The 26,068-nt window shown below is 40.5% G+C and overlaps 1 protein-coding gene across 1 annotated transcript in view; it reads left to right on the top strand.

Moving 5' to 3' along the window:
• Positions 1-970: 970 nt before the first annotated feature.
• The window catches only part of MIB1 (MIB E3 ubiquitin protein ligase 1), a 123,334-nt gene continuing 98,236 nt past the window's right edge, over positions 971-26,068 (top strand). The window contains exons 1-3 of the mRNA XM_047793887.1: positions 971-1,215; positions 19,739-19,910; positions 22,500-22,629. Coding sequence (XP_047649843.1) covers positions 987-1,215; positions 19,739-19,910; positions 22,500-22,629 — 531 coding nt within the window. The 5' untranslated portion in view covers positions 971-986. The remainder of the gene's footprint in view (positions 1,216-19,738; positions 19,911-22,499; positions 22,630-26,068) is intronic.

The raw sequence follows: 26,068 nt of genomic DNA on the forward strand, positions 1-26,068 counted from the left end.
CTCCAGTTCCACCTCCACCGCGGCCTGAGGGAGTTCCTTGCCCCGCCCCTTCCCTTACAGCCAATGGGGTGCGCCGCACCACCGGTCCACGACTAGTCCGGGGAGCCACCCCTCCATCGCCTCAAGCTGGGGTGGATGTCTACCCCCCTTTTTTTCCAGGCCGCGCGCATGCGCACTGTCATAAAGCCGTGGCGAGACGCTTAGGGATCAATTTTCCTCTCCTTTCTCTCCCCAGTCGCGCGGATCTCCAAAGCCCTTCCATCCTACTGTTGCTGAGAAGTCCCCTCCTAATCTCTCAGAGAAGGTGCTGCTCGGTCCTTGGGTGCTCCAGTACCCGGATGTGGAGCCGCTCTCGCCGGGCAGGGACTCTGTGGAGGGGCGGAGCGCGGCGGCGTGCGCGGGGGCAGAGAGAAGGGGGCCCCTGGGCCCGGACGCTAGCCGGACGCCGGGAGGTACCATCACTGCCCACGGGGGAGGAGGCGGCGCCGGCGCTCGGGCGTCCACCCTGGAGCAAGGGCCTGGGGGAGAAAACAGGCCAGCAGTTAGGCTTGCTCTCCGCCGACCGCGCCGTCTCTCCCGGGCTAGCCTCCCCCGGCCCCCCGCGCTCCCTGCGCTCCCGGCCGGGGGAGAGCGTGGTTTCCTGGCTTCCGTCGCTGTAGCCCGGTCCGGGAGCCCGGAGGAAGCGGGGGAGTCCCCGCCCACGGCCCCCTCCCCTCTGCCCGCCTGCCGCCGCCGCCGCCGCCTCCGAGCCGCTGCAGTCGGGCCTCCAGTCCGAGCGGGGGGCGCGGCGGCGGCGGCAACGGCTGGGGAGCGGCTGTGGGCTTGGCGGTGACTGCACCGCCGCCCCCGTGAGTTATTCCCACGTTCCCCGGGGCTCGCTGCCGCCCCCGCCGGCGCCGAGAGTCCGGCCGGGGCCCAACTCCCTCACGGGCCCTCCGGCGGCAGCGGCGGCGGCGGCGGCGGCGGAGCCCACCGCTGGGGCCCCGATGAGTAACTCCAGGAATAACCGGGTGATGGTGGAAGGGGTCGGCGCCCGAGTAGTGCGCGGCCCGGACTGGAAGTGGGGGAAGCAGGACGGCGGCGAGGGCCATGTGGGCACGGTCCGGAGCTTCGAGAGCCCCGAGGAGGTGGTGGTGGTGTGGGACAACGGCACCGCGGCCAACTACCGCTGCTCCGGGGCCTACGACCTGCGCATCCTGGACAGCGCGCCCACCGGTAAGCGGCGGCCACCTGGCCCCCGGCTTGCGCGCGTTGGGGAAAGGGGGAGGCCGGGGAGAAGTGCGTCGCGAGGCTTGAACGCCTCGCCCTCAGCGCCGGGCTGGAGCGGAAAGAGAACGAGTCAAAAGAATTTTAGGTTCTTTACCTGGTAAACAAAAACTTACAGAGAAGACCCCTCCCCCGCCCCAATTCCCTGCACTCAATTCGCAAGAGAAAAGGTGGCAGCAGCCTCACCGGGATGCTTTCAAGCCTGAAGACACAAAGCATCGGGAAAACAACAGACACTTCCCCTCCTTCTCTAGGGAAGGGATCTGGAGAGGCCTTTCTAACAAGCCATTGAAATTAATCAGCCACCGAGTGATAAATGTCCGAAGGGAGGCTTGCCTTGCCATATGGTGCGTAGTTGATGGGTTACAATTGCCGAGGGGCCATTGGTACCTCAGATTTGTTGAGATGCCCTCCCCCTCCCCCCAACACCTAAAAAGACTTGGAGTTCAGTAGCTGAATGCTACTTGGTACTTTGTGCAATGATTTTTCATCCTCAATGTTTCCTCGTATATATTTATACCAACGAACGGAAAAAGTTTAAGCTGTTGAATTATATCTTTGTGTTAAATACTCTGTTCAAGTGAAAGATAGGTATAAGGGACACCTGGTATGTATATGTATTTTAACATCTCAGTTCATATGTAAGTTTGTATCAGAGACTTATCCATTAACACAGCAGTGAGTCAGTGTCCTTGATTCACCAAATTTCAGGGAACTGTTTGTTATTGACTCTTTAATATAATATGATAGACTGAAAGCCTCCTCTCATAAAATAATTTACTTGAATTCATGTTCACATAGATTTATCCTTGATACTTTGTTCAGTAGGAAATAGTTCAAATTTAAAGTTTGAAAATTTTCAGGAGTTCCCATCGTGGCTCAGTGGTTAACGAACCTGAGTAAGATCCCTGAGAATGCGGGTTCGATTCCTGGCCTCCTTCAGTGGGTTAAGGATCCCGCGTTGCCATGAGCTGTGGTGTAGGTCGCAGACGCAGATCGGATCTGGCATTGCTCTGGCTGTGGCATAAGCTGGCAGCTGTAGCTCTGATTGGACTCCCAGCCTGGGAACCTCCATATGCAGTGGGTGTGGCCCTAAAAAGCAAAAAACAAAAACAAAAACAAACCAGAATGCTTAAATAAGTTTATTCTGAAGCTTTAGGATTGAGTTTGGCAAACTCTAACAAATCCTGAAATAGTTACATAGTTATTGTTAGCAGCAATAAAAAGGAAATTAACACAAGACAGTGCAGATTTTGAAAAAATAGTTAATAAAATTATGTTTCTTAGCTGTATTTTAATTTAATTTATTTTTTTGGCCATGTCTGAGGCATGTCGAAGTTCCGGGCCAGGAATTGAACCTGTGCCACAGCAGCGACAGTGCTTAACCCACTGTGCCACAAGGGAACTCCTCTTATCTGGGTTTTCAAATGTTGAAGAGGATGTATGTGTAGAAACAAAAGAAAAGGCTCAGCAGTACAAAAGAGGTTGCCATGTTACCAGTTTCTTGTGTGTTCTTACAGAATACTCTATTCTTTGCAAGCATGTGTATTGTAAATCAGCAACCCTTTTAAAGCACAGATGGCAATAAAGCACTATATTCTCTTCTGCACATTTGTTTCTTTCTTTTTTTTTTTTTTTGTCTTTTTGCTGTTTCTTTGGGCCGCTCCCGCGGCATATGGAGGTTCCCAGGCTAGGGGTCGAATCAGAGCTGTAGCCACTGGCCTACACCAGAGCCACAGCAACGCGGGATCCGAGCCACGTCTGCAACCTACACCACAGCTCACGGCAACGCCGGATTGCCGGATCCTTAACCCACTGAGCAAGGGCAGGGACCGAACCCACAACCTCATGGTTCCTAGTCGGATTCGTTAACCACTGCGCCACGATGGGAACTCCTGCACACTTGTTTCTTAGATTAATAGCACATATTGGTGATTGTTCCATGTTAGCACATATAGGTCTATCCTATTCTTTTGTAGCTGCATAATATTCCAGTGACTGGATGCAGTATTTGTTTAACCAGTGTTTTGTTGATGGGCATTTATACCGTTTCTTTTTTTTGTTTGTTTTTTTCCATTTTTGGCTGCCTTGCAGCATATGGAGTTCTTAGGCCAAGGATCAGATCCTAGCCACATTTGCAACCTGTGCTGTAGTTGCGGCAGTACTGGATCGTTTTAACCGGCTGTTCTGAGCTGGGGTGCTGATCCCTTTGCACTACAGTGGGAACTCCCAGACTTCTTATTTACAATGATGCAGTGAATAAATCCTTGTACATATATCCTTGTGCATGTGCACTAAGTACTTCAGAAGTGGAATTGCATGTCAAAGGGTAACATATTTAACTTTTTGGCAGATGTTGACTAAGTGCCCTCTGAAAACATTTTACCAATTTACCCTTCTAGCAACACTGTGGGGCATGTACCTGTTTCTGCTTACTCTTAAAATTTTATCATGTTGGCTCAAGCTAAAGTTTGACCACAGCTCAATAATTTGGAGGCATCTTGGGATCAGTAATTGTAGGTTTATGGGGTGTTTTAAATATCTTTCCAGGGTAAAGGTAAAGTGCAACAAATCCTGTACTACAGCAATTTTTTAAGGAATATTAATGCTGTCGTTATGTTTTTTAGTATGGAGTATATCTGTCATATAAATAGTTTATATTATGTAAAAATAGGCATTTTTCAGAGGTTTTAAAATCTTAGTTTAATTTATAAGGTAATTTTACATGTTATTTAATGTTTTTTGCATAGCAATTCATCTTGTTTATCTGATTCTGTTGGCTAAATTTTAAAAGCACTTCTGGAGAAAATGTCAAGCAAATAAAGCAAGAAAATAAAGTTTCTTCAAAAGAAAACCTATGGGAGTTCCCTGGTGGCTCAGTGGATCCACAAGGATCCCTGTGGCATATAGAAGTTCCTGGGCCAGGGATTGAATCTGAGCCACAGCTGTGACCTACACTACAGCTTAGGCAATGCTGATCCTTAACCCACTGTGCCACAGAACTCCAGAAAAATGTGTTTTTATTTAATGCATTAAATAAATGTGTATTTATTTAATGCTTGGTTTTTGGTCAGTTGATTACAGAAAGAGTGGAGAAAATGAATTTGGGTTTCATATTAAAGTTCTTTCCACCCCCTCCTGAATATAGATAACGAAAGTTAGAGGTATAAGTTTAACAAAACCTGCTTCTGGTGTTGCTGACTGTTTTGGGGCCAGTTCTTTGTCCTTTTCAAGCAAAGAGTACTTCCTAGGTCATGTGTGGACCAGGTTCAATTGAAGGTCTAGAAATGCTCACTCTGGATAAAAAAGTGAAATGAATTAATAACCCTCAGCTTTTCTTTTCTGAGGTTCCCTATTTCTCTCCTGATCTGTTTCTAGAACTATAGGAGAAAAGAGTATTATCAGAGGACAGAGCCCTAGGAAAAAACAGGACTTGTGCGAACAATGTTTGGTGAATAGGATGCCAGACTTGGAAAGGATAAGATATTTGTGAGATGTTTTTTACTGATGGCATCTGCAGGGAAAACTTGATTTTCCTACAGATTCTTTTGTTTGTTTGTTTTTTGGTCTTTTGTCTTTTTAGGGCTGCACCTGAGGCATATGGAGGTTCCCAGGCTAGGGGTCTAATCCGAGCTGTTGCTGCCAGCCACAGCTACAGCAATGGCAGATCTGAGCCATGGCAGATCTTCGACCTACACCACAGCTCATGGCAACGCCAGATCCTTAACCCATTGAGCGAGGCCGGGGATCGAACCTGCAACCTCATGGTTGCTAGGCAGATTTGTTTCCATTGCACCATGACGGGAACTCCTGGATTCTATCTATTTTAAAGACTTTGTAAAATGCCTTTTCCTTTTTATCTTCATCTACTAAAACCATGTTTTAAATGATGAAAGTCTTTCTAGTTTTAAAATTCCACACAGCTTGGTTGAACTGAGGAGCTCAAGGAATCAACTTGAAGAGCTCAAGAAATAGTTACCCCTTTGTCAGTACTTCTCAGACAGAGAGGAAGCACACAGATTACCTAGGAACCTTTAAGAGTGCAGATTCAGATTCAGTAGGTATGGTATTCAGCAAGAGTATTTCTAAAAGTCCTCAGATGATGCAGATGATGCTGGCTCATGGATACACTTTGAATAGCAGGATGCTTGTTTGTTTGAGATGTCCACAGTCTTTATTGTCTCCTTTTCCCCTCAGCTGATTCCAAGTCTTCATTGTATGTCAGTAATATATGTCTCATAGAGATTGACATTACTGAGTGGGGAGAAAGGGGAAAATAAAGGAACATGAAACAGCTTTCTAATGTATGTATTTGTTTGCATATATAATGCTGTCCTAATATATAGATTCTAAACTTTACTGCATTATCCCTCTGGTTGGATTAGATGTTTCTTTGGGGGTATATTTCTAGGAAGCTGTCCACTAGGGTCTCTCCTCCACCTACTTTAATTGCTGGTCAGTGTGATCGAAGTGTGCTCTTGTGTTTCTGTCTACTGCCACAGGCATGCTATGCTGTAATTGTCTTTTACACTAGATTATGAGTTTGAGGGGAAAGGGTGGGGAGAGAGAGAGAGGGAGAGAGTGTGTTCCTTGTATCTCTGTTTTCTAGCAAAACCATGGCTGTGGGTGAATATTTTCTGAATGAAATAATCTTTTCAAAGAGCTTTAGACTCATTTGATCTGATGTTAGATAGATATCCTAACACAGATAAAAGGAAACTAAGGCTTGGAGAGAGGAAGAAACTTGTCCATTCAGATCAGGTGAATGGCAGGTATAGGATTAAAGAGTCAGGCCTTGCTTTTCTCCATCATTCTCTCTTCCACTTATAGTATAGTAGTTCAGAAATAATTACCATTTATACTGGTTTTCCTGAGGGAAAATTGACTAGGAAATTGAAATCAATTTAAATGGTTTATTTTAGTTTGTGATATTGTTATTTGATTAACTTAAGGTAACACTATGGTCGGACATTAATGGTTTTCTGTTTGTGTATCCAGTATGTAACAGGTAGTATATTGTACATAATTTAGCCTCCTTTAAGGAAACATACCTGTCCTATTTTAGATCTTATGCTGTCAGAGTAAGTAATTGAGCTGCACATGAGGCGGTCAGTTCTCCAGCTGGTCAGCCTTTACTATCATGGTATTGTTTTTTTACTTTATTGGGGTTCTTAATTTTTATGTTTTGTTTCAAACAGTGGCTCAAAAGCCCTCTCATCCTGGGCTCTTGAAGCCAGGCTCTGACGTTGGCAGAAGATATGACATGATCATATCTACTAAACTATCATATCCTACCCAATATTCAAATTACTGAAGTCTCACCTTATTTATAAAGTTTCTTTTGTTTTATGACATAGAAAAATTGGCCTATTAATATTTATGCAGAAAATTACATTACCTGGTGTGAAAGAAAAATTTCAGTTAGAAATTGGATGACAGCTAGTTAGCTTTTCCTTTATCTATAAAATAAATGAATTAGTCAATTTAAATATAAATTTTCCTCTAACTTTGAAAATTTGATTTGACATTATAGAGCTAATAACTCTTCATACAGCTAACTCACAGCTAACCTGGGAAATAGAAATTAAAAGAGATTTCACTCCATTCATTTGATACATACTAAAAATATTATGTATTGATAAAGAATATTGGGAAATCAACAACTCTCAAGCTGCTGGTGGGATTGTAAATTGGTACAACCACTTTGAGAAGCAATTTGGCAACATTTTGTAAACTTCAAATATGCATATACCCTGCATTAAAATTTACTTCTAGGAGTTCCTGTTGTGGCTCAGCAGTAACAAACCCAGTTAGAATCCATGAGTACGTGGGTTTGATCCCTGGCCTTGTTCAATGGGTTAAGGATCCAGCATTGCAGTGAGGTGCAGTGTAGGTCACCGTTGGGGCTCAGATCCTGTGTTGCTGTGGCAGCTGCAGCTTTGATTCTGCCCTAGTCTGGGTACTTCCATATGCTGCAAGTGCAGCCCTAAAAAGCAAAAAAAGAATTTACTTCTAGTGTTATATTCACAAGATTCTCAAGCACAGTCATAAAGAGGTATGTATAAGTAAGTTCATTACAGTATTGTTTATAAAAGCAATAATTTGGAAAGTAATGAAAATTTATATGTAATGAGTATGTTATGTTGCATGACTCCCATACAATAAAATATTAACAGTTAAAATAAAAGAACTGGCCTATATGTACCAAAGATATGGTGAGTGCAAAAGTAGATTTCAATGAAATACTGTAGATAATGCTTTTTTTTTTTTTTTTTGTTCTTTTTGCTATTTCTTTGGGCCGCTCCTGCGGCATATGGAGGTTCCCAGGCTAGGGGTCGAATCGGAGCTGTAGCCACCGGCCTACACCAGAGCCACAGCAACTCGGGATCCGAGCCGCGTCTGCAACCTACACCACAGCTCACGGCAACGCCGGATCGTTAACCCACTGAGCAAGGGCAGGGACCGAACCTGCAACCTCATGGTTCCTAGTCAGATTCGTTAACCACTGCGCCACGGGAACTCCTAGATAATGCTTTTTATGTGAGTTTGAAAAAAAGACTAAAGCTTTTTTAATGGAAAATATGTAGAAAAAGGATAGACACTTAGACTGAAAGGATTTAACCTTGGGGTGGTATTTTGGTATTTTGCTTCTCATCTCATCAAAATATTTATATGTTTTTATATAAGAGCAATGTGATTTTTCTTCATTAGTATGTTAGTAAATCAAGTCTGAGTCAAAATTTGTTTTTTTTTTTTTCATTCTCGGTTTTGTTGGATGCTTTAGCTTTCAGGATACCTGATAGAGATAGATAATAGATCCAAAGGGAGGAAGTGCATTTCTTCTTCTTCTTTTTTTTTTTTGGTTTCTTTTAGGGCCGCACCCGTGGCGTGTGGAGGTTCCCAGGCTAGGGGTCTAATCAGAGCTGTAGCTGCCAGCCTACACCACAGCCACAGCAACACCAGATCCTTAACCCACTGAGCAAGGCCAGGGATTGAACCCGCAAACTCATGGTTCCTAGTTGGATTCGTTAACCACTGCGCCACGACAGGAACTCCACATGAGTTTAGTTTTTTAAAAAAATGTAGGGAGTTTCCATCATGGAACAGCGGAAATGAATCCAACTAGTATTCATGAGGATACGGGTTCCATCCCTGGCTTCGCTCAGTGTGTTGGGAATCTGGCATTGCTGTGAGCTGTGATGTAGGTTGTAGACAAGGCTCAGATCCCATGTTGCTGTGGCTGTGGTATAGGCCAGCAGCTGTAGCTCCTTCTGATTTGACCCCTAGCCTGGGAACTTCCATATGCTGTGGGTATGGCCCTAAGAAGCAAAAAAAAAAAAAAAAATCTTCTAGAGGGAGCATACCACTAACAACCACTTTTCATTCCAGAAAAGGTGTACAATTTGGGAATGCTTATTTCGTAAAAAAAAAAAAAAAAAAGTATGGAATTCATTCTTAATTTTGACAAAGCACTTTGTCTCAAGATAATTAACATGTTTTGTATCATTAGAACAAATTCCACAAGTCTGCTTAACTGGGTACAAAAAGATGCAGCATGTCTTCACTAGAAGTGAGCATCATTGTGAGGCCCTAATACTCCAAAACCCCCACCTCAGTACACCTGTATTCTGTGTGTGATGTGTGATTTTTTTGTGGGGGCCCACCGAGGGTGCTGGTAGTGTACAATTAGTAAACTAATTTCATTCTTAGACTTTTTTTTTGTCTTTTTTTTTGCTATTTCTTGGGCCGCTCCCACTGCATATGGAGGTTCCCAGGCTAGGGGTTGAATCGGAGCTGCAGCCACCAGCCTACACCAGAGCCACAGCAACGCTGGATCCGAGCCGCGTCTGCAACCCACACCACAGCTCACGGCAACGCCGGATCATTAACCCACTGAGCAAGGGCAGGGACCGAACCTGCAACCTCATGGTTCCTAGTTGGATTCGTTAACCACTGCGCCACGACGGGAACTCCCATTCTTAGACTTTTTTAGGCAAAAAAGGTAAACATAAAAGTTTTAATAGAAGTATTTAATCCTTTATTCAGTATACTTGGGACTGAGTTCCTAAACTTTTGGATTTTATAGTATTTTGCTGTAATACAATGTGTTTGCCATTCACTTCCAGGTCCACAGCACCACCCTGTTGTCAGATACACTGATATTTCTGCAGGAAGCATATGAATAATTATACTAAGGGAGTAAATAAAGACTATGTGCCTCTTCTTTGGGTCAGGATTTACCATTAAGTGAGTTTGCTGCTCATTCACAGACTATCTTAGAGTTTTGGAATTTTGGATCTCCAGATGAGATTGTGGGTTTTCTTCTTGCATTTCAGAGGATCACTTCTATGTTTCCCAGGTCATGTACCTTACTTTGGAAACCATTGCACTGAGTCACCAGGCAGGAGGAGCTTATGCATTTTAAGTATCTGTAGGAACTTTTTTAGAACATTCCTTCTCATTCTCCTAAGCCCATTTCTTTACTCATGTACTTTGGTGTGCCCCATCCCAATTTACCTTGCCTTTTTTAACCATCATGTTTGCATGACAAGGATTAAACCATTTCCTGAGATGGAGCCCTATGACCACAGTAACAGTTTTTATCTTTGCCCATGGATAAGTGCTATGTAATTATGAAATAGTTTGCTACCTTAGTTATCTTTAAAACTTTGTTTCTGAGGGAGAATGGCTCTTAACTCTGTAAGCAACTAGCTTATAAATGAATTTGTAGAGCCACCTAAGAGAAAGTGAGGTTTAAATTAATGGTGGAGATAATGGAACACAGCAGGTAGTCCAGACATCCATTTCTGGCTTTGGAGTACTTTTGGAAGCTTATTTACTTTTGCAGATGCTTGCTGTGGTTAGGATTAGTTTATATTCTCCTGATAAGAGTATATGCTATGGCTTTCTCCTGGGGTGGGATTATCTTCTTGATGATAATTTTGTTCCTAAAAAGGCAAGAAACAGGGTGAAAACTTTTTTATATTAAAAAAAAAGTCATTGGGTTTTAGAAATTTTGCAGGGCTATTGATGATAAGCCATAAAAGCTTAGGATTGTAATATTTTGCATCATGATGCTTTGCTCACCCCTCTTCCTTGGTCTCTTCATGGAGTAATGGAAAAGGTACTAGGTTAGTAGGGAAATTAAGGTCTGTATTCATTTTGGATTTTATCACGTGGGCTGGTTAACTAGGGGAAATGGACTAAAATTTATTGAGCTCCTTCATGTGTCAGGAACTGTGCTAATAAGCTTTTTACATACTTTATCTTATTTAATCCTCATGAAAATGTTATTTGATAGCCTTCATTTTACTGATAAGAAAACAGCTATGAGGAATGAACTAACTTACCCAAGATGTCATAAGTAATTAATTGATGGTGGAGATTCAAATCCAGGTTTGTCAGACTTTTTTTTCCTTCTTTGTAACATTAGTCTCTTTGAACCTTAATTCTTCACCTGTAAAATTAAGGTGTGTAGATCCAGGTACATGTTTGCTTCTAAAATGAAATAATGAATTTTTACCTACTAGCAGGAAAAAATAAAGTGGATAAAATTCTCATTTTTGTTTGACCTCATTAATTTTCAACTCTTGTGTAACAAATGCTAAAATAAATATATATTACTAAAATTGCCAGTTGTATGCCTAATTTGACACCTTGTTTCTTTTGTTTGGACTGTGTGAGGTATGATTGTAAGTTTATTATGCAAGCTTATAATAGAGTAGCAGAGGCTGCAAAAATAGAGGAGAGAATAACTTGTCCAACAGAAAAGATATGATGAGGGAGTTGTAGGTTTGGGGTGAGATGCTTTCAAAGACATCTCCTTAACTCATTAACAATAGTCTGCTGGAAATCGATGGTTTTTCACTCTACTAAGCTATTAAAATTAACTGAGAAGTAGATAATCTTTTTAGTTTTTAAAATGTATCTCTTTGAGATTTATTCGAATATATCAGAATTGGATTTAATAACTTATATCTTGAATCCATTAGGCTGAATGGGAAACACTATGGCCTAGATATGTAATTATTCTTCACCCTGGTAGAATGAAGAGCATAAAAGGCCAAACTTTGTAATCAGACTCGCATAGGTTTGAATTTGGGCCTATTCAATTCTATTCAATTACTAATGTGTGACTTAATAACCTCAGTTTCTTCATCTATAAATGAGAATAAGAATGCCTACCTTCTAGTGTTGTTGGGAAGATTAAATAAAATTTATGTGAAGCACCTAGCTTGCTACTGATTTAAATAGTGGCTAGTATTATTAATAACAACAATCTGGAGTTCTCTTGTGGTGCAGTGGGTTAAGAATCTGACATTGTCACTGCAGCAGCTTGGATTGCTGCTGTGGCATGGGTTCCATCCCTGGCCCGGAAACTTCCACGTGCTGCGGGCTTGGCCAAAAGAAATAATAACAATCTTATTTTCATTAATTAACTGCTTCTCAAGAGTAAGGAATGTGGAGTATACTAAGCAACTGGAAGGTCACAAAGGCCTTGCCCTCATTAGGAATTTTAATTATACTTCAGCCAATTTCTTTCTTTCTGTCTTTTTTTTGTCTTTTTGGGGCTGTACCCATGGCATATGGAGATTCCCAGGCTAGCGGTCTAATTGGAGCTATAGCTTCGGCCTACGCCACAGCCACAGCAACCCGAGATCTGAGCGGAGTCTGTGACCTACACCACAGCTCATAGCATTGCTGGATCCTTAACCCACTGAGCAGGGCCAACGAACCTGCAACCTCATGGTTACTAGTCAGATTCATTTCCACTGCGCCACAACTGGAACTCCATAAAAAAGTTTTAAAGTTACATAGTGTTTAAGATATCCAAGTAGATAAGTGATTCATAAATAATTGTATGTATATATATATATAATTGTATCTATCTATCTATATATATACAAATAATTGTGTGTGTGTGTATATATGTGTGTATATATATATATATATGTAGCATTTCTAATATCATTGAAACAGTCTGTGTCCTTCCTAGTTTCATTTCCTTCCTCTCCTAAGGTGTAACCACTGTCTAGAAGTTAGTAATTCCCATGGATTTCTTTATATAGTACTTGTTTTATTCTTGTGTAATTTTTAATTCAGCATTATTATGTTATTATTATCATTTATTATTTAAAATTCAGCATCCATATGGAATTGTGTGTATCTTGAACATTCATTTTAAGTATTCCATTGTATACCTAATACATGTTTTCCCTCTCTTGTTAATGAATATTTGTTTTCTTTTGCTATTATACAAAATGATAATTTAGATATTCCTATTCCATGCTGAAGTGCTTTATCTATGAACTCCTTGTAATGAGAACCTTCTCTTTTTCAATCATCTTTTCTCTCTAGAAATTTAACATTTTTCTTAACTAAATCAGTGCTTTGTGAATTGAATTGTTTTTCATGACTCTCTTAAGAACTTGTGATTATTGATCTCGGCTAGCATGTTTTACTGTTTTCCTGAATTTTTCCAACAAAAAGGCTTAAGCTGTCTACATTCTCTAAGTTACTGAATTTAGATGAGATGTCACTAAAATGAAGAGCAGATGGTCATTTGAGTATTAGAATGAGTCAAAAGCTATCATCAGGTGGTTCGTTTAACGGTGGCAGATGTCTTCATAAAGCTTTTAGCAAAGTGAAAGAGCATTAGCTCTCTGGGGCAATGTGTTATTTTGTAGGAAGGAGAAAAAGCACTAATTGGCTTAGGGAATTAAGTTTTATGAAATTAAAATTTTAAGGAATAAGTCTTGTCAGGGCTAAGTAGGTTTAGACTGGAGGGAGTGGTTTTAGATGAGAATGAATTGGGCAGGTGTAGTAAGAGGAAACAAAAAAGCTACCAAACTATGGGATCTGTAAACTGTTGGACTTGTTCATTTAATGCTCTTTCTCTTTAAATATTAACTTTTGTTTTAAAGTCAGTTAATTGGATTTTCATTAACAATTCTGTACTGCTTATTTTGGTAGTGGAGTAGGTTGCTTTGTTTACTTTTTTTCAATTCTCAGTGTTAGTCTGTTTCACAGCTGTTCAGTAGCTTTGTTGGCATTTGAACTGTGAGAACTAAGAAAGGATTTGGATGTGCTTTTGTGTGCATCAGTGGTTTTCCTGAAGTATTCTTTTCTACCATGAATTGTAGAAAGCTTTTTTTTTTTTTTTCCAGTTGTCATTAAGTGTTGAAATGTTTCCATCTAAAGAAGGCCTGTAATGGCTCAGATTATGAGCTCATGAATGTGTCAGTGTACTTTGTGGAAAATGAATTTAGAGCTGAAAAATATATAAATTAGGGAATAACTGAAAACTGGATTTTTCTTTTTTTGGTCAGGAGGGGAGTTGGGATACATTTTCCCTGTGCTTTTCATCAATCTACACTCATTTGAAGAACTGTGCATATAATTTATGATACATCACTTAGTGTGTAGTAGATAGCAGTTTGTTTAGTACATTTGACTTTTTGTGATGACATAGGAAACCAATTTGAGACCTTGTTCAGAAACTTAACCATTATGGACTTTTACTATTAACTGCTATTTGATATGAGTAATGAAGTTTTCAGTCATTGGTGCTTTCTTGTGGTAGGGACATTAGACTCTGACTTGAGGCACATGGCAGTGAAGAGTATACTTAGGTTAGGCATGTTTTCTTTACGTAAGCATGGAATAGCTCAGTTACGGTAAGAGTTAAAAGAAAAACTTCCCAGTAGCAGCTAGATACCACACTGCTAAAGTAACTGAAAGTTGGTTTCTGTAAATGTGTGTTTTGAGTTCCTTATGTCTTTACTTTTAGCTTTTATTTTTAAAAACTTTTATTTATTTATTTATTTAGTCTTTTTAGGGCCACACCCATAGCATATGGAGGTTCCCAGGCAAGGGGTCGAACTGGAGCTGTAGCTGCTGGCCTATGCCACACGCCACAGCAACGATCTGAGTCACGTCTGCGGATCCTTAACCCACTGAGTGAGGCCAGGGATCAAACCTTTGTCCTCATGGATACTAGTCAGATTCGTTTCCGCTGAGCCATGACAGGAAAAGTAGCTTTCGTTTTAAGTATAAGTGACATATACCAGCATTTCTGATGCTTATCCTGCTTATTAAATGCCCCTACTCACCCTGCTGCTTCCTAGAATTCTCAGTGTCAAGAATTTGAAACACCACAAGGGGCAATCCCATCAGCACATTTTGGGGGTTATCTTTCTAGTTTTTCTATGTACGTGTACTAATATGTTTTTTGCACATGTATTAGTATATGTGCACATGTATTCTTTGCACATGTGTTAATGTTATCTATCTGTCTGTCTGTCTGTCTGTCTGCTTTTTTGGGCTGCACCCACGGCATAGAAGCTCCCAGACTAGGGATCGAATCAGAGCCCTAGGTGCTGGCCTACACCACACCCGGCAACTCCGGATCTGAGCCAAGTCTGCAGCCTACACAGCAGCTCATGACAACACTGGATCCTTAACTCACTGAGCAAGGCCAGGGATCGAACCTGTGTCCTCATGGATCCTAGTCATGTTCCTTAACTGCTGAGCCACAACGGGAACTCCATATAATGTAATTTATTTACCAAAGTGCTATACTGTAATTCTTTGCAAACTGCTTTATAAAATAATAGTTTACCATCTCAGTAGCATTTTGTCTACAACATGGTGTACTGACTGCATAGAATTTTCCTCTGTGGATTACCTTAATTTGTACATAAATAGCCCTATATTTTCAATGTCAGTTATGTTAAATTTTTATTCACTACAGATAATTTTAGTATCATTGGATCTACTTTTTAAAAAATTTGAAGGCAGGATCAAAGTCTTTTGAAGCATTTGAAACATTTGCAAGTACCTTCCAGAGATTTTACCAGTTTATAGTTCCCTGTCAGTGCACTCTGTCTCTCTTGACACCATCTTCACATACACTGACATATGATTTTTTATTATTTGCCAATTCAAGAAGATAAAAATTGATATCTCGTGTTTTCTTCTTAGAATTATGAAATTAATATACTTATAATAAAACTAAGCAACTCAGAAGTGTATACAGAAAAAAAAATGTGAAAATGCCCTCTTCCGCCTCTGTGTACCTCAACCACTGTAAGAGTTGGGAGGAGTTTTCAAATGTTCTTTGTTTATACATGTCATGTGTGTGTGTGCTTTCATGGGTGTGTGTTTGACTTCTAGGCTTTGTGTCATGCTCAGAGAAACTTTACTCAGAATTGTAAAATGTGGTGTTTATTTTTTTTTCTAGTATTTTTGTAGTTTCCTTTTTTCATATTTAGCTCTTTAATTTATATTATTTTTGATATATTGTACTGCAAAGAACTATAACAAAGATTGTAGCTTATTTTTAACTTGCTTTATTCTAGTTACAATGGTTATATGATAAAGTACCCCGAAGCTTGGTGTGTGTGAAGCAGTTTATATGTTTAAGGCTTCTGTGAGTCAAGGATTTGGAGAGACTTGGTGGGGAATGGCTTGTCACTGCTCCACAGTATCTAAAGCCTCAGCCAGAAGAGTCCAACCGTGGAGGGGCTTGTACAGCCAGGCTTCCTTGGGCATCTCTGTCTATACCTCTTTGTGGCCTCTCCTTGTGGTCTCTCCTCTGTGCAGCTTCAGGGGAGTCGGATTTAGTGCTAAAATACAAGGTGTGCAGGGCGTGCATCCTGGGGGAGGGAGAGAGACAGACAAGTGGCACAGAAGTCATATAGGGTCATTTCTGCCACCTCATGTTTACTGAGGCAGTTGTAAATATCTCTCCAGGTTCTATGGAGGAGGAAAACAGACCTGCCTCTTGCTGGTCACTTGCCGTTGTATTATTCTCAGAAGAGCACTCGAAATGGAATTAGATTGGTGGTTTTCCTTATAATCTGCCATACCTTTCCTCCATTTTAAGTATACACTTGGTTTTCTAGGAATGTAACTGGTGTAAATAAAGCTGAGATATAGCTGTATTTCAGTATTAAGATCGATGACTTTTAAAAAACTCATATGGTGATCTTTCCATTTTTTTTTCAGTCTTTTTTTTCTAATTTTAATGATTTTTATTTTTTTCCATTATAGCTGTTTACAGTGTTCTGTCAGTTTTCTACTGTGCAGCAAGGTGACCCAGTCACACATACATGTATACATTATTTTTTCTCACATTATCCTGCTCCGTCATAAGTGACTAGATATAGTTCCCAGTGCTATACAGCAGGATCTCATTGCTTCCATTTTTTTAATTAAAAGTTGCAATTTTATGAAAATTTAAAATTCATTTTAGCAGCCTGTGTCAGACAATTATGACAGTTCTTTGGAATCTTTGTGGGTAGGTTTTGGAATATACTTAAAAATACTGGTATACGAGCTAGAATAATTTATCTTTGTAAACTTTTGTTTGTGTTGGGAAATAATAATTACAGGAATAATTATGAAATTTTATTTTTAAAATGGATACTATACAGAATTGACTATATATTGATTTAAAGCAAAATGTAGTAAATTCTTAGTAAGCCATGGGATGATAAGCCAGGTTGTGGATTATTTAGTACTTTAAAAAAATCCTTATGTAATTGAAAAACACCAAACAAATCCTTTCCTGTGTATTCATTTATATAGCCTGAAAAGGAAGAATAGATGAAAATTGCATTTCATTCTTTTGATTTATATTCTAAAAAACTGAAACATACAGTACTATTGAATGCTGATGTTTCTGAGTTGTGCAGCTATAAATTTTTTTTTTTGTCTTTTGTCTTTTGTCTGTTGTTGTTGTTGTTGCTATTTCTTGGGCCGCTCCCGTGGCATATGGAGATTCCCAGGCTAGGGGTTGAATCGGAGCTGTAGCCACCGGCCTACGCCAGAGCCACAGCAATGCGGGATCCGAGCCGCGTCTTCAACCTACACCACAGCTCACGGCAACGCTGGATCGTCAACCTACTGAGCAAGGGCAGGGACCGAACCCGCAACCTCATGGTTCCCAGTTGGATTTGCTAACCACTGCACCACAACGGGAACTCCTAAATTTGGGTTTTAATTTTAGTTTACAGTTTGTTAAACTAGTGTATAATTTCTTTTGGGCCTGTGGCTGATGATAATTTTCATGATTGATAAGTCTAATTAATTAGCCATAGGACATAAGACAGAATGAGAAGTGGTAGATGAGCTACTGGTATATAGGGCTGCCTTGCATGGCTATTGTGTCCACTGTTGCTATTCTGATGTGAAGACGAAGGAACCGAGAGGACAGGCAAAGCTGCAGGGAAGCCATAGCTCTGGGGAAAAACCGAGATAAAATAGTAATTAGAGAATGGCAGTGGAGAAGTTGGGTAATTTGTTATATGCCATCTCTGGGAAAATTGAGAAACTTATTAAGCTCTTTAATTTTTCCTTGGGATATGTAATGACTTTTTTTTTTTTTGGATGCACCTATAGCATACAGAAGTTCCTGAGCCAGGAATTGAGCCCTCACCACTCAGAGACAATGCTGGGTACTTAACCTGCTGTGCCACAGCAGGATCTCCATGATGGCTTTGATCACTAAATAGATGACTAGTATATTTAGTACATCTATGTTAAGATTAAGTGCAGTGTAATTCGTTATATTTGCATTTTGCTTTAAAGCCTTTCAGAGTATGTTTCTCTCTGTTATATCTCTTTAGCTTTATAGTGTCCCTCTCTGTATTGTCTTAGCCTGCTTGGGCTGCCAAAACACTCTACCACAGACCAGGTGACTTATTTTTTTTTATTTATTTATCTATTTATTTTGTTTCCTTGTTTATGTAAAAATGATTATATTTTACAAAATTAAAGTATAGATGATTTGTAGTGTGTCAATTTCTTCTGTACAGCGCAGCAACCCAGACTGGGTGATTTAAACAACAGGAATTTATCACATTTCTGGAGGCCGAGTAGTCCAAAATCAAAGTAGTGGCCAATTTGGTTCCCTAGTGAGGACTCTCTCCCTGCCTTCCTGCTATATCCTCACTTGGCAGAGAAAGAGAGACCTTGGTTTCTATTCATTCTTCTTAAAAGGACACTACTTCCCATCATGGGGGCCCAGCCTTATTGCCTCATCTAAACCTAATTACCTCCCAAAGGCCTCACCTCCAAATATCATCACACTGGAGGTTAGAGCTTTAACTTACGGAATTTTTTTTTTTTTTTGGTGGGGGAAACTCCCAGTCTATAACAGATAGGAAAGTAAGTATTTTCTCAATTTATAGATGAGAATCTTGATCTTATACCTTTGTTTTTTCCATTTAGTGCAACAGTTTAAATATATAGGACACAAGTCATGTTTTATATATATATATATATATATCTATGTTTTCTGTCTTTTGTCTTTCTAGGGCTGCACCTGCGGCATATGGAGATTCCCAGGCTCGGGGTCTAATTGGAGCTGTAGCCACTCGCCTACACCATAGCCACAGCAATGCAGGATCTGAGCCGCGTCTGCGACCTACACCACAGCTCACAGTAACGCCAGATGTTTAACCTACTGAGCGAGGCCAGGGATTGAACCTGCAGCCTCATGGTTCCTAGTCAGATTCGTTTCCACTGCACCACAACGGGAACTCCTATTTCATTACTTTATATGCTTTATAGTGGTACTTTTATAGTTCTAATATCTATTTCATCTATCTGTGTGAACTTTTTTTTTTCTGTCTTTTTGGGGCTACACCCGTGGCATATGGAGGTTCCCAGGCTAGGGGTCTAATTGGAGCTGTAGCTGCTGGCTAACACCACAGCCACAGCAACGCCAGATCCGAGTCATGTCTGCAACCTACACCACAGCTCACAGCAACGCCGGATCCTTAACACACTGAACTAGGCCAGGGATCAAACCTGGGTCCTCATGGATACTAGTCCGGTTTGTTAACCACTGAGCCACGATGGAAACTCTGTATCTATGTGAACATTTTTAGTAGAGGTTATATTACCAAGTGCTTATTTTCTCTTGTTCCTTAAAACACACACACACACAAAACTCAACTATAGTATATTATTTCCTATTAAACTGGGTATTGTTGATGGGGAAGTTTTTAGTACCTAGGAATAAATGCTTAAGTTAATTGATAGTTTGTTTCTGATGTAATAAGGATAAAACTGTCTTTGCTTTTGAAATTATTTACCTGGAGAATAGGTTCACATTCTTCAAAAGCTTTTTGTGTGCTTGAAGTCTGACATATCTACTTGGTGGTAAAGGATTCTTTGTTTCTCTGGATTGAACCTAAGTTTCGGTTTGTGGATGAGAGCAAGAAAAATGCTATTGAGAAGTGCTTTTACTAATGAAACAAAAGGGATAGAAATTAATTTGTCTATAATTTATACTGATTAAAATATTCACAATTTGTTATCTTGAAATAGAACATTTGAAATGTTATTTCCTGCTTTATTGAAATAATTTGTAAAATGGTGTGTTCTTTTTTTTCCCTTGGGGAATAATATTCAAATAAGTAACAGTTGTAATGAATGTAAGCGTGTATTTCTGTTTTAATAGGCATCAAGCATGATGGAACCATGTGTGATACCTGCCGCCAGCAACCAATCATTGGCATTCGATGGAAATGTGCGGAGTGTACAAATTACGATTTGTGCACAGTTTGTTATCATGGAGATAAACATCATTTAAGGCATCGCTTTTATAGAATTACTACACCAGGAAGTGAGAGGTATGGGAATCAATTTTTTTCTCCAGTTGCAACTTCTTGTTTCTATCAAATTCTTTATATCATTCAGCCTTAAAAATAAGATTAGGAAGTAGCTTCTGACAGCTGGTTTAGTCAGGAAGAAGCAGATAGCAGGCTCAGTGTGGACAAGGCCTACCACATAGTGAGAAAAGAGCTCTGTGAAGATGGAGCTACATGTGTTTTTTCCAAGGTAGTCTGAGCTATTCTTTCTCTAGTATGGAGACTTGGCACTGCTCAGTCTTTAGAAATGCAAGGGTGGCCCAAGAAAGGCTGATTGTTTTCTTCTGCATATGCAGTCTGTTCTATTAACTGCTGTCAGATGAGCATTAGAGCCCATTTATTTATTTATTTTAATTTTTTTTGTCTTTTTTAGGGCCTCACCCGCGGCACATGGAGGTTCCCAGGCTAGGAGTCTAATTGGAGCTGTAGCTTCTGGCCTATACCACAGCCACAGCAATGTGGGATCCGAGCAGCGTCTATGACCTATACCACAGCTCACAGCAACACTGGATCCTTAACCCACTGAGCAAGGCCAGGGCTTGAACCTGCAACCTCATGGTTACTAGTTGAGTTCATTAACCACTGAGCCATGATGGGAACTCCTAGAGCCCATTTATTGCAGCAAGAGGCATTTATTAAGACTGCAGAGCATTAAGACTATACTTGTGTAAATTTGAAGATAAGTAAGACATGGTATTCCTAAGGAGTTTACAGGCTAAGAGATTATTTGATCATCAGTGATTATCATGTGGTGTTTCTGACTGTGTATAGAGATAGTATTGAGTGTCTTATGAGCAAAGAGAGAGGGGTGTTAATTGCAAATGAGTGCAGAATTTCAGGTGATTGAGTTTTGTCATGAAGATATTGCTAATGCGTAAGAGCAAGAATCAGGTCCATGAAAGGGAGCCAACAGGAATAATAGAAAAATGGATTTTGATGTCAGACTGCCCTGGTTCAAATCCTGGACCTGCTAATTATTAAGGGAGTAATTTTCAACAAATTATTTATTTTTGTCTTTTGCTTACAGTTTTTAAAGTTAGGGTATAGTTGAGACATGCTGAAAATGAATAAAATAGTGAGATAAAAGTAGAACAAAAGAATAAAAGAAAAAAATCTTTTTGATTTTTAGAAATGAGAAAGATGTAGAAGAATAAGGGGTAGAAAGCCTTGGAGAACCAAGCTGGTCTAGATAGTTGAGTATAAAATCTTTTTCAAGGTCCGTAGGCTTTTGTAGGTATGCACTACTTTTTAAAATTTTATTTTATTTTATTTTTTTGTTTTTTTGCTGTTTCTTGGGCCACTCCAGTGGCATATGGAGGTTCCCAGGCTAGGGGTTGAATTGGAGCTGTAGCCGCTGGCCTACGCCAGAGCCACAGCAACGCGGGATCCGAGCCGTGTCTGCAACCTACACCACAGCTCTCGGCAACGCCGGATCGTTAACCCACTGAGCAAGGGCAGGGACCGAACCCACAACCTCATGGTTCCTAGTCGGATTTGTTAACCACTGCGCCACGACGGGAACTCCTATGCACTGCTTTGGAGACAGTTTAGTGTATGTCAGATCCGGGCCACTTGACATACACAGTGCTCTGAATTTTGAACAGTTGGAACTTTATAAAACCAGGTGATTTCACAGAAAACCAGGTTTTTGAATTATTACCCAACCTCCCTCACTCCTCTAAAGACTTTCAACACAGAGCCTGCATTTGTTCCTGGCGGTAGTTGGCTGAAGCACGGAAAGACTTGTACCCTTTATACAAATCATGCTCTTGAGGTCAAATGCCATTTACCATTTGTCATTGCAGGGGTGCTGTCTTCCTTCCTTCCTTCCTTCCTTTCTTTCTTTCTTTCTTTTTTTTTTTTTTTTGTCTTTTCAGGGCCACACCCGAAGCATATGGAGGTTCCCAGGCTGGGGGTCCTATCAGAGCTGTAGACGCTGGCCTACACCACAGCCACAGCAATATGGGATCTGAGCTGTGTCTGCGACCTACACCACAGCTCACGACAATGCCCGATCCTTAACCCACTGATCGAGTCCAGGGATTGAACCCGCCACCTCATGCTTCCTAGTCGGATTCCTAGCACAACGGGAACTCCTGGTGCTGTCTTTCTTAAGCCCTCAACTGCCTGGCAGTTGTAGGGTTTTGAGTTTGCTACCTCTAAATCAGTGAAGAGTAAAGTGATACCCTAAAGTATTGATTCCATTCCAGTTTAACTTGGGCAGATTTACATATCTCTTTGGGACACAGTTTCTTCATTTGTAAAACAAATGTAATGAATAACAATACCTTCTTAAGGAGCATAACAGATTTTACACCTCTGTTAGTGCTTTTATGTATAGGAAAAGGGAAGTATATATTAGCCATTATTATTATTCCAGCTACAAATGTCTTCATTGTCATAACCTATGGAATGTGGATGGTATTCCTGAAACATACTGTTATATAGTAGTAACCAGAACAAAGAAAAATCTTTTATATTTTCAAAATAAACTTTTCTATAATGTCATTTTAAAAATGTTCCTGTTACCTATTTTTATATAAATTTGAAAATAAATGATTTTATTTTTAGGGTTCTGTTAGAGTCTCGTAGAAAATCTAAGAAGATTACAGCCAGAGGGATCTTTGCAGGTGCCAGAGTGGTACGAGGAGTGGACTGGCAGTGGGAAGATCAGGATGGAGGAAATGGACGTAGGGGAAAGGTAAATATTTTTTTAAATTTATCATTGTTCTAGAATATTGTATATTTAGTAGATTTTTATCACTTATCAAAGTTCTTGGCCTGTTTTTTTTTTTTTTTTTTTGCTTTTTTAGGGCTGCACCCACGGCATATGGAGGTTCCCAGGCTAGCAGTCTAATCAGAACTACAGCTGCTGGCCTACACCACAGCCACAGCCATGCCAGATCCAAGCCGCGTCTGTGACCTACACCACAGCTCACGGCAACACCGGATCCTTAACCCACTGAGTGAGGCCAGGGATAGAACCCGCAACCTCATGGTTCCCAGTTGGATTAGTTTCTGCTATGTCATGATGGGAGCTCTTTGGCCCATTTTTTTTTTTTTTTTAATTTTTATTTATTTATTTTTTTTGTCTTTTGTTGTTATTGTTGTTGTTGTTGTTGTTGCTATTTCTTGGGCCGCTCCCGCGGCATATGGAGGTTCCCAGGCGAGGGGTTGAATCGGAGCTGCAGCCACCGGCCTACGCCAGAGCCACAGCAACGCAGGATCCGAGCCGCGTCTGCAACCTACACCACAGCTCATGGCAACGCCGGATCGTTAACCCACTGAGCAAGGGCAGGGACCGAACCCGCAACCTCATGGTTCCTAGTCGGATTCGTTAACCACTGCGCCACGACGGGAACTCCTGGCCCATTTTTTAATGCCAAAAACAGTTTTTAAAATTTTCATTTTTTTTTTTTTCCTGTAAGAAAAGACCTTTCCTGCTCTGTTGTAAGTATTGGCTCAGTGAGAAGGATTTTGGGTAGATTTTAGCTTTCCACCATTAGGCCTCATATTGCCATTCTGTTGCCCAGCATGCCTTTCTAAACATCCTGTTTGGACCAGTCTTCCATAAGCAGTATCTCAAGCTCTTGGCTATCTTGTTTTTAAAATTTCATTTGAATTTACTTGTTTTGTATTCCATTCTCTCAGAGACCTGTTTGTGAGGCCTAATAGACAGCTACTTTGTTATCTAGTCCATTTAGCTCTTTACCCTTTTTGGGTGGCATGTAGAGCTGTCTGGCGTCAGTTACAGCAGTTGTTCTGAAGGAATTGTGAATGGTCCCTTTAACTGGGTGAGATTGCCAGGGATATTAGGGTAAGTGGGTGTTGGTTTTATTTATTTTGGGTTGCATATTGCTTTTGCTGATTATGCCGTCATTGATTCAGTCAGTCAACAAATACAGACTGTACTCTCTGTGTTTTGCTAGATGTACTGAAATGAATAGTATTTCACATTTGAGACTTAGCTGTTAATCACTGTCAGTTCCACTGTTAACCTTTTTCAAAGTATTGTTTTTAGCGTTAAGGAATGATGATTTTAAAGTCTCTGTCATCTGAGGAACTCTTCCTACAGGTTCCTCTTTTGTAACAAGATTCTTTAGATTCTTTAGAATTTAAGATTTTTAAACATTTTTTCTAAATTCAGAGAATTGTTACACTGATTTCACTTTAAATAGTAAGGTTTAATTTTAATGTTTGAAAACCACACAAATATTTTAGCCTTTATATTTTTAAGTGCTTTGATTTTTATTGAGAAAGCAATACTTTTTTTATAATTTAGTAGATATTTATTGAACACTTATGTGCAGGATTCTGTTCCAAGCATAAGAATTATAGGAATAAACAAAAGAGGCAAAGGTCTACTCTCCTGAAACCTATAATTTATTTTATTTTATTTTATTTTATTTTTGTTTTTTTTTTTTAGGGCTGCACCTGTGGCATATGGAGGGTCCCAGGCTAGGGGTCCATTCGGAGATATAGCTGCCGGCCTATACCACAGCCACAGCAACATGGGATCCTTAATCCACTGATTTAGGCCAGGGATCAAACCCCCATCCTCATGGATCCTAGTTGGGTTCTTTAACCACTGAGCCACAACAGGAACTCCAGAAACCTGCAGTTTAATTAGGAGAGCTAGATAACCAAAAGTGTAAATCTAAATTCTGTGACTGTAGTGTAACATGTGGACATGCAACTGGTGTCACCTATGAGCTTGTAGAAGTATAATGGGTCCCCTTCTGCCTGGATTTTCTAAATTTAGGACTTTGATTTTAACAAGATCCCTGGATCATTTAGGTACACATTAAAGTTTGAGAAGCACATTTCTAAAAAGAAAAATAGACTGGTGTGAATTTGGGAAGGATGTCTTCTGTAGATAGATAGAGTGCTGTGGGGACATGCTTGGCAAACCAGTGGCAGAGAAAAGGTGCCCCTTTGGGAGTGGGCGCAGAAACAGCCTTATCCCTGGGTGTAGGGTCTTGTTAGGCAGAGCTGTCAGACTCTACTCTTCTCCTTGGAGAGACCCTTTCTGCAGTGAACAACTTATCCAGCCATTGATAGCAGTCCTGTGTCACATGGGATGTATTAAACATATGTTAAAGTTTGAAGAAGAGTAGTAAAATGAAAAAAGCAAACGTTTCCCCCACTATACAGATTAAAAAATAGAATGTTATAAATACCTTTGAGAGCCTTCTGTTTACCCTTTCCCAGTTGCAACCTTCCATGGTAACTGATTGCTGCTGTCATTATTCCATTGTTTTTCTTTTTTGTTGTATGACTTAGTGCTGTGTCCTCTACATGTAGGATTTGATTTTTGAGAAACCAGGTAGCAAGCACAAAACTAACTATTGTAAGGACAGGGCAGAATTGCCACTTTTAGACAAAAGCTCCCAGGAGAATATAAACTGAATCCATCTCTGGATAACCTGCTATGCGACCCTGGAGGTTTATGAGTTCTTCTGGAGTAGTCAGTAGGCATGGTCGTTAGTAAGTCCTGGGAAACACAGAGCTACACACAGGACATCAGGCAGGGCAGAGGTATGGGCCAGGTACTGGGCACTGGACAGGAATATGGTCAGAGGACATGAGTTACATGCATTTTTTGCTTCTAAGCTTGCCATGGTACTCCTCAGTGTTTTAGGAGTAGGTCAAAACAATATTCTGTAGGGTGAGACGAGAGCCAGCTGATTTAGGGGATGGGAGGGGGAGCGGAGAGAGGGAACCTCATCATTACATAGTTCAATAAGCCAAGTATGATTGGGAATTTGGATTAGCTTCACTCAAGCAGTGTGTCCTTAGGTTGATAAAATGATACAGTGGCAGTGGGGATCTTGGTGATAAGAGCCTTTAGCATGTCTGGCCTGTGAATCACGTGGCTGCAGTTTGGAGAGATTGCCCTTGGTGCCTGGTGCCCATCATCATCCTGGAAGCTCCCTCTGTGGGTGCCTCTGCCTCTTTCCTGGTACATCATCCTGCTTACTCTGTCCTTTGGTGGAGTTTGAATTCTGATAACGTCTTTTCAAAGAGTGCACAAGATGTAAATTTTAGTATTTTCAGTCTAAAATTTTTTAACTTTATATTCTTCCTCACAGTTCATTTTATGGTCAGAGGGTTGGAAAAATTCTGTCTTATCAGCTTTT

This window comes from Phacochoerus africanus, chromosome 8, assembly GCF_016906955.1.
Source record: "Phacochoerus africanus isolate WHEZ1 chromosome 8, ROS_Pafr_v1, whole genome shotgun sequence".
NCBI classification, from domain to species: domain Eukaryota; kingdom Metazoa; phylum Chordata; class Mammalia; order Artiodactyla; family Suidae; genus Phacochoerus; species Phacochoerus africanus.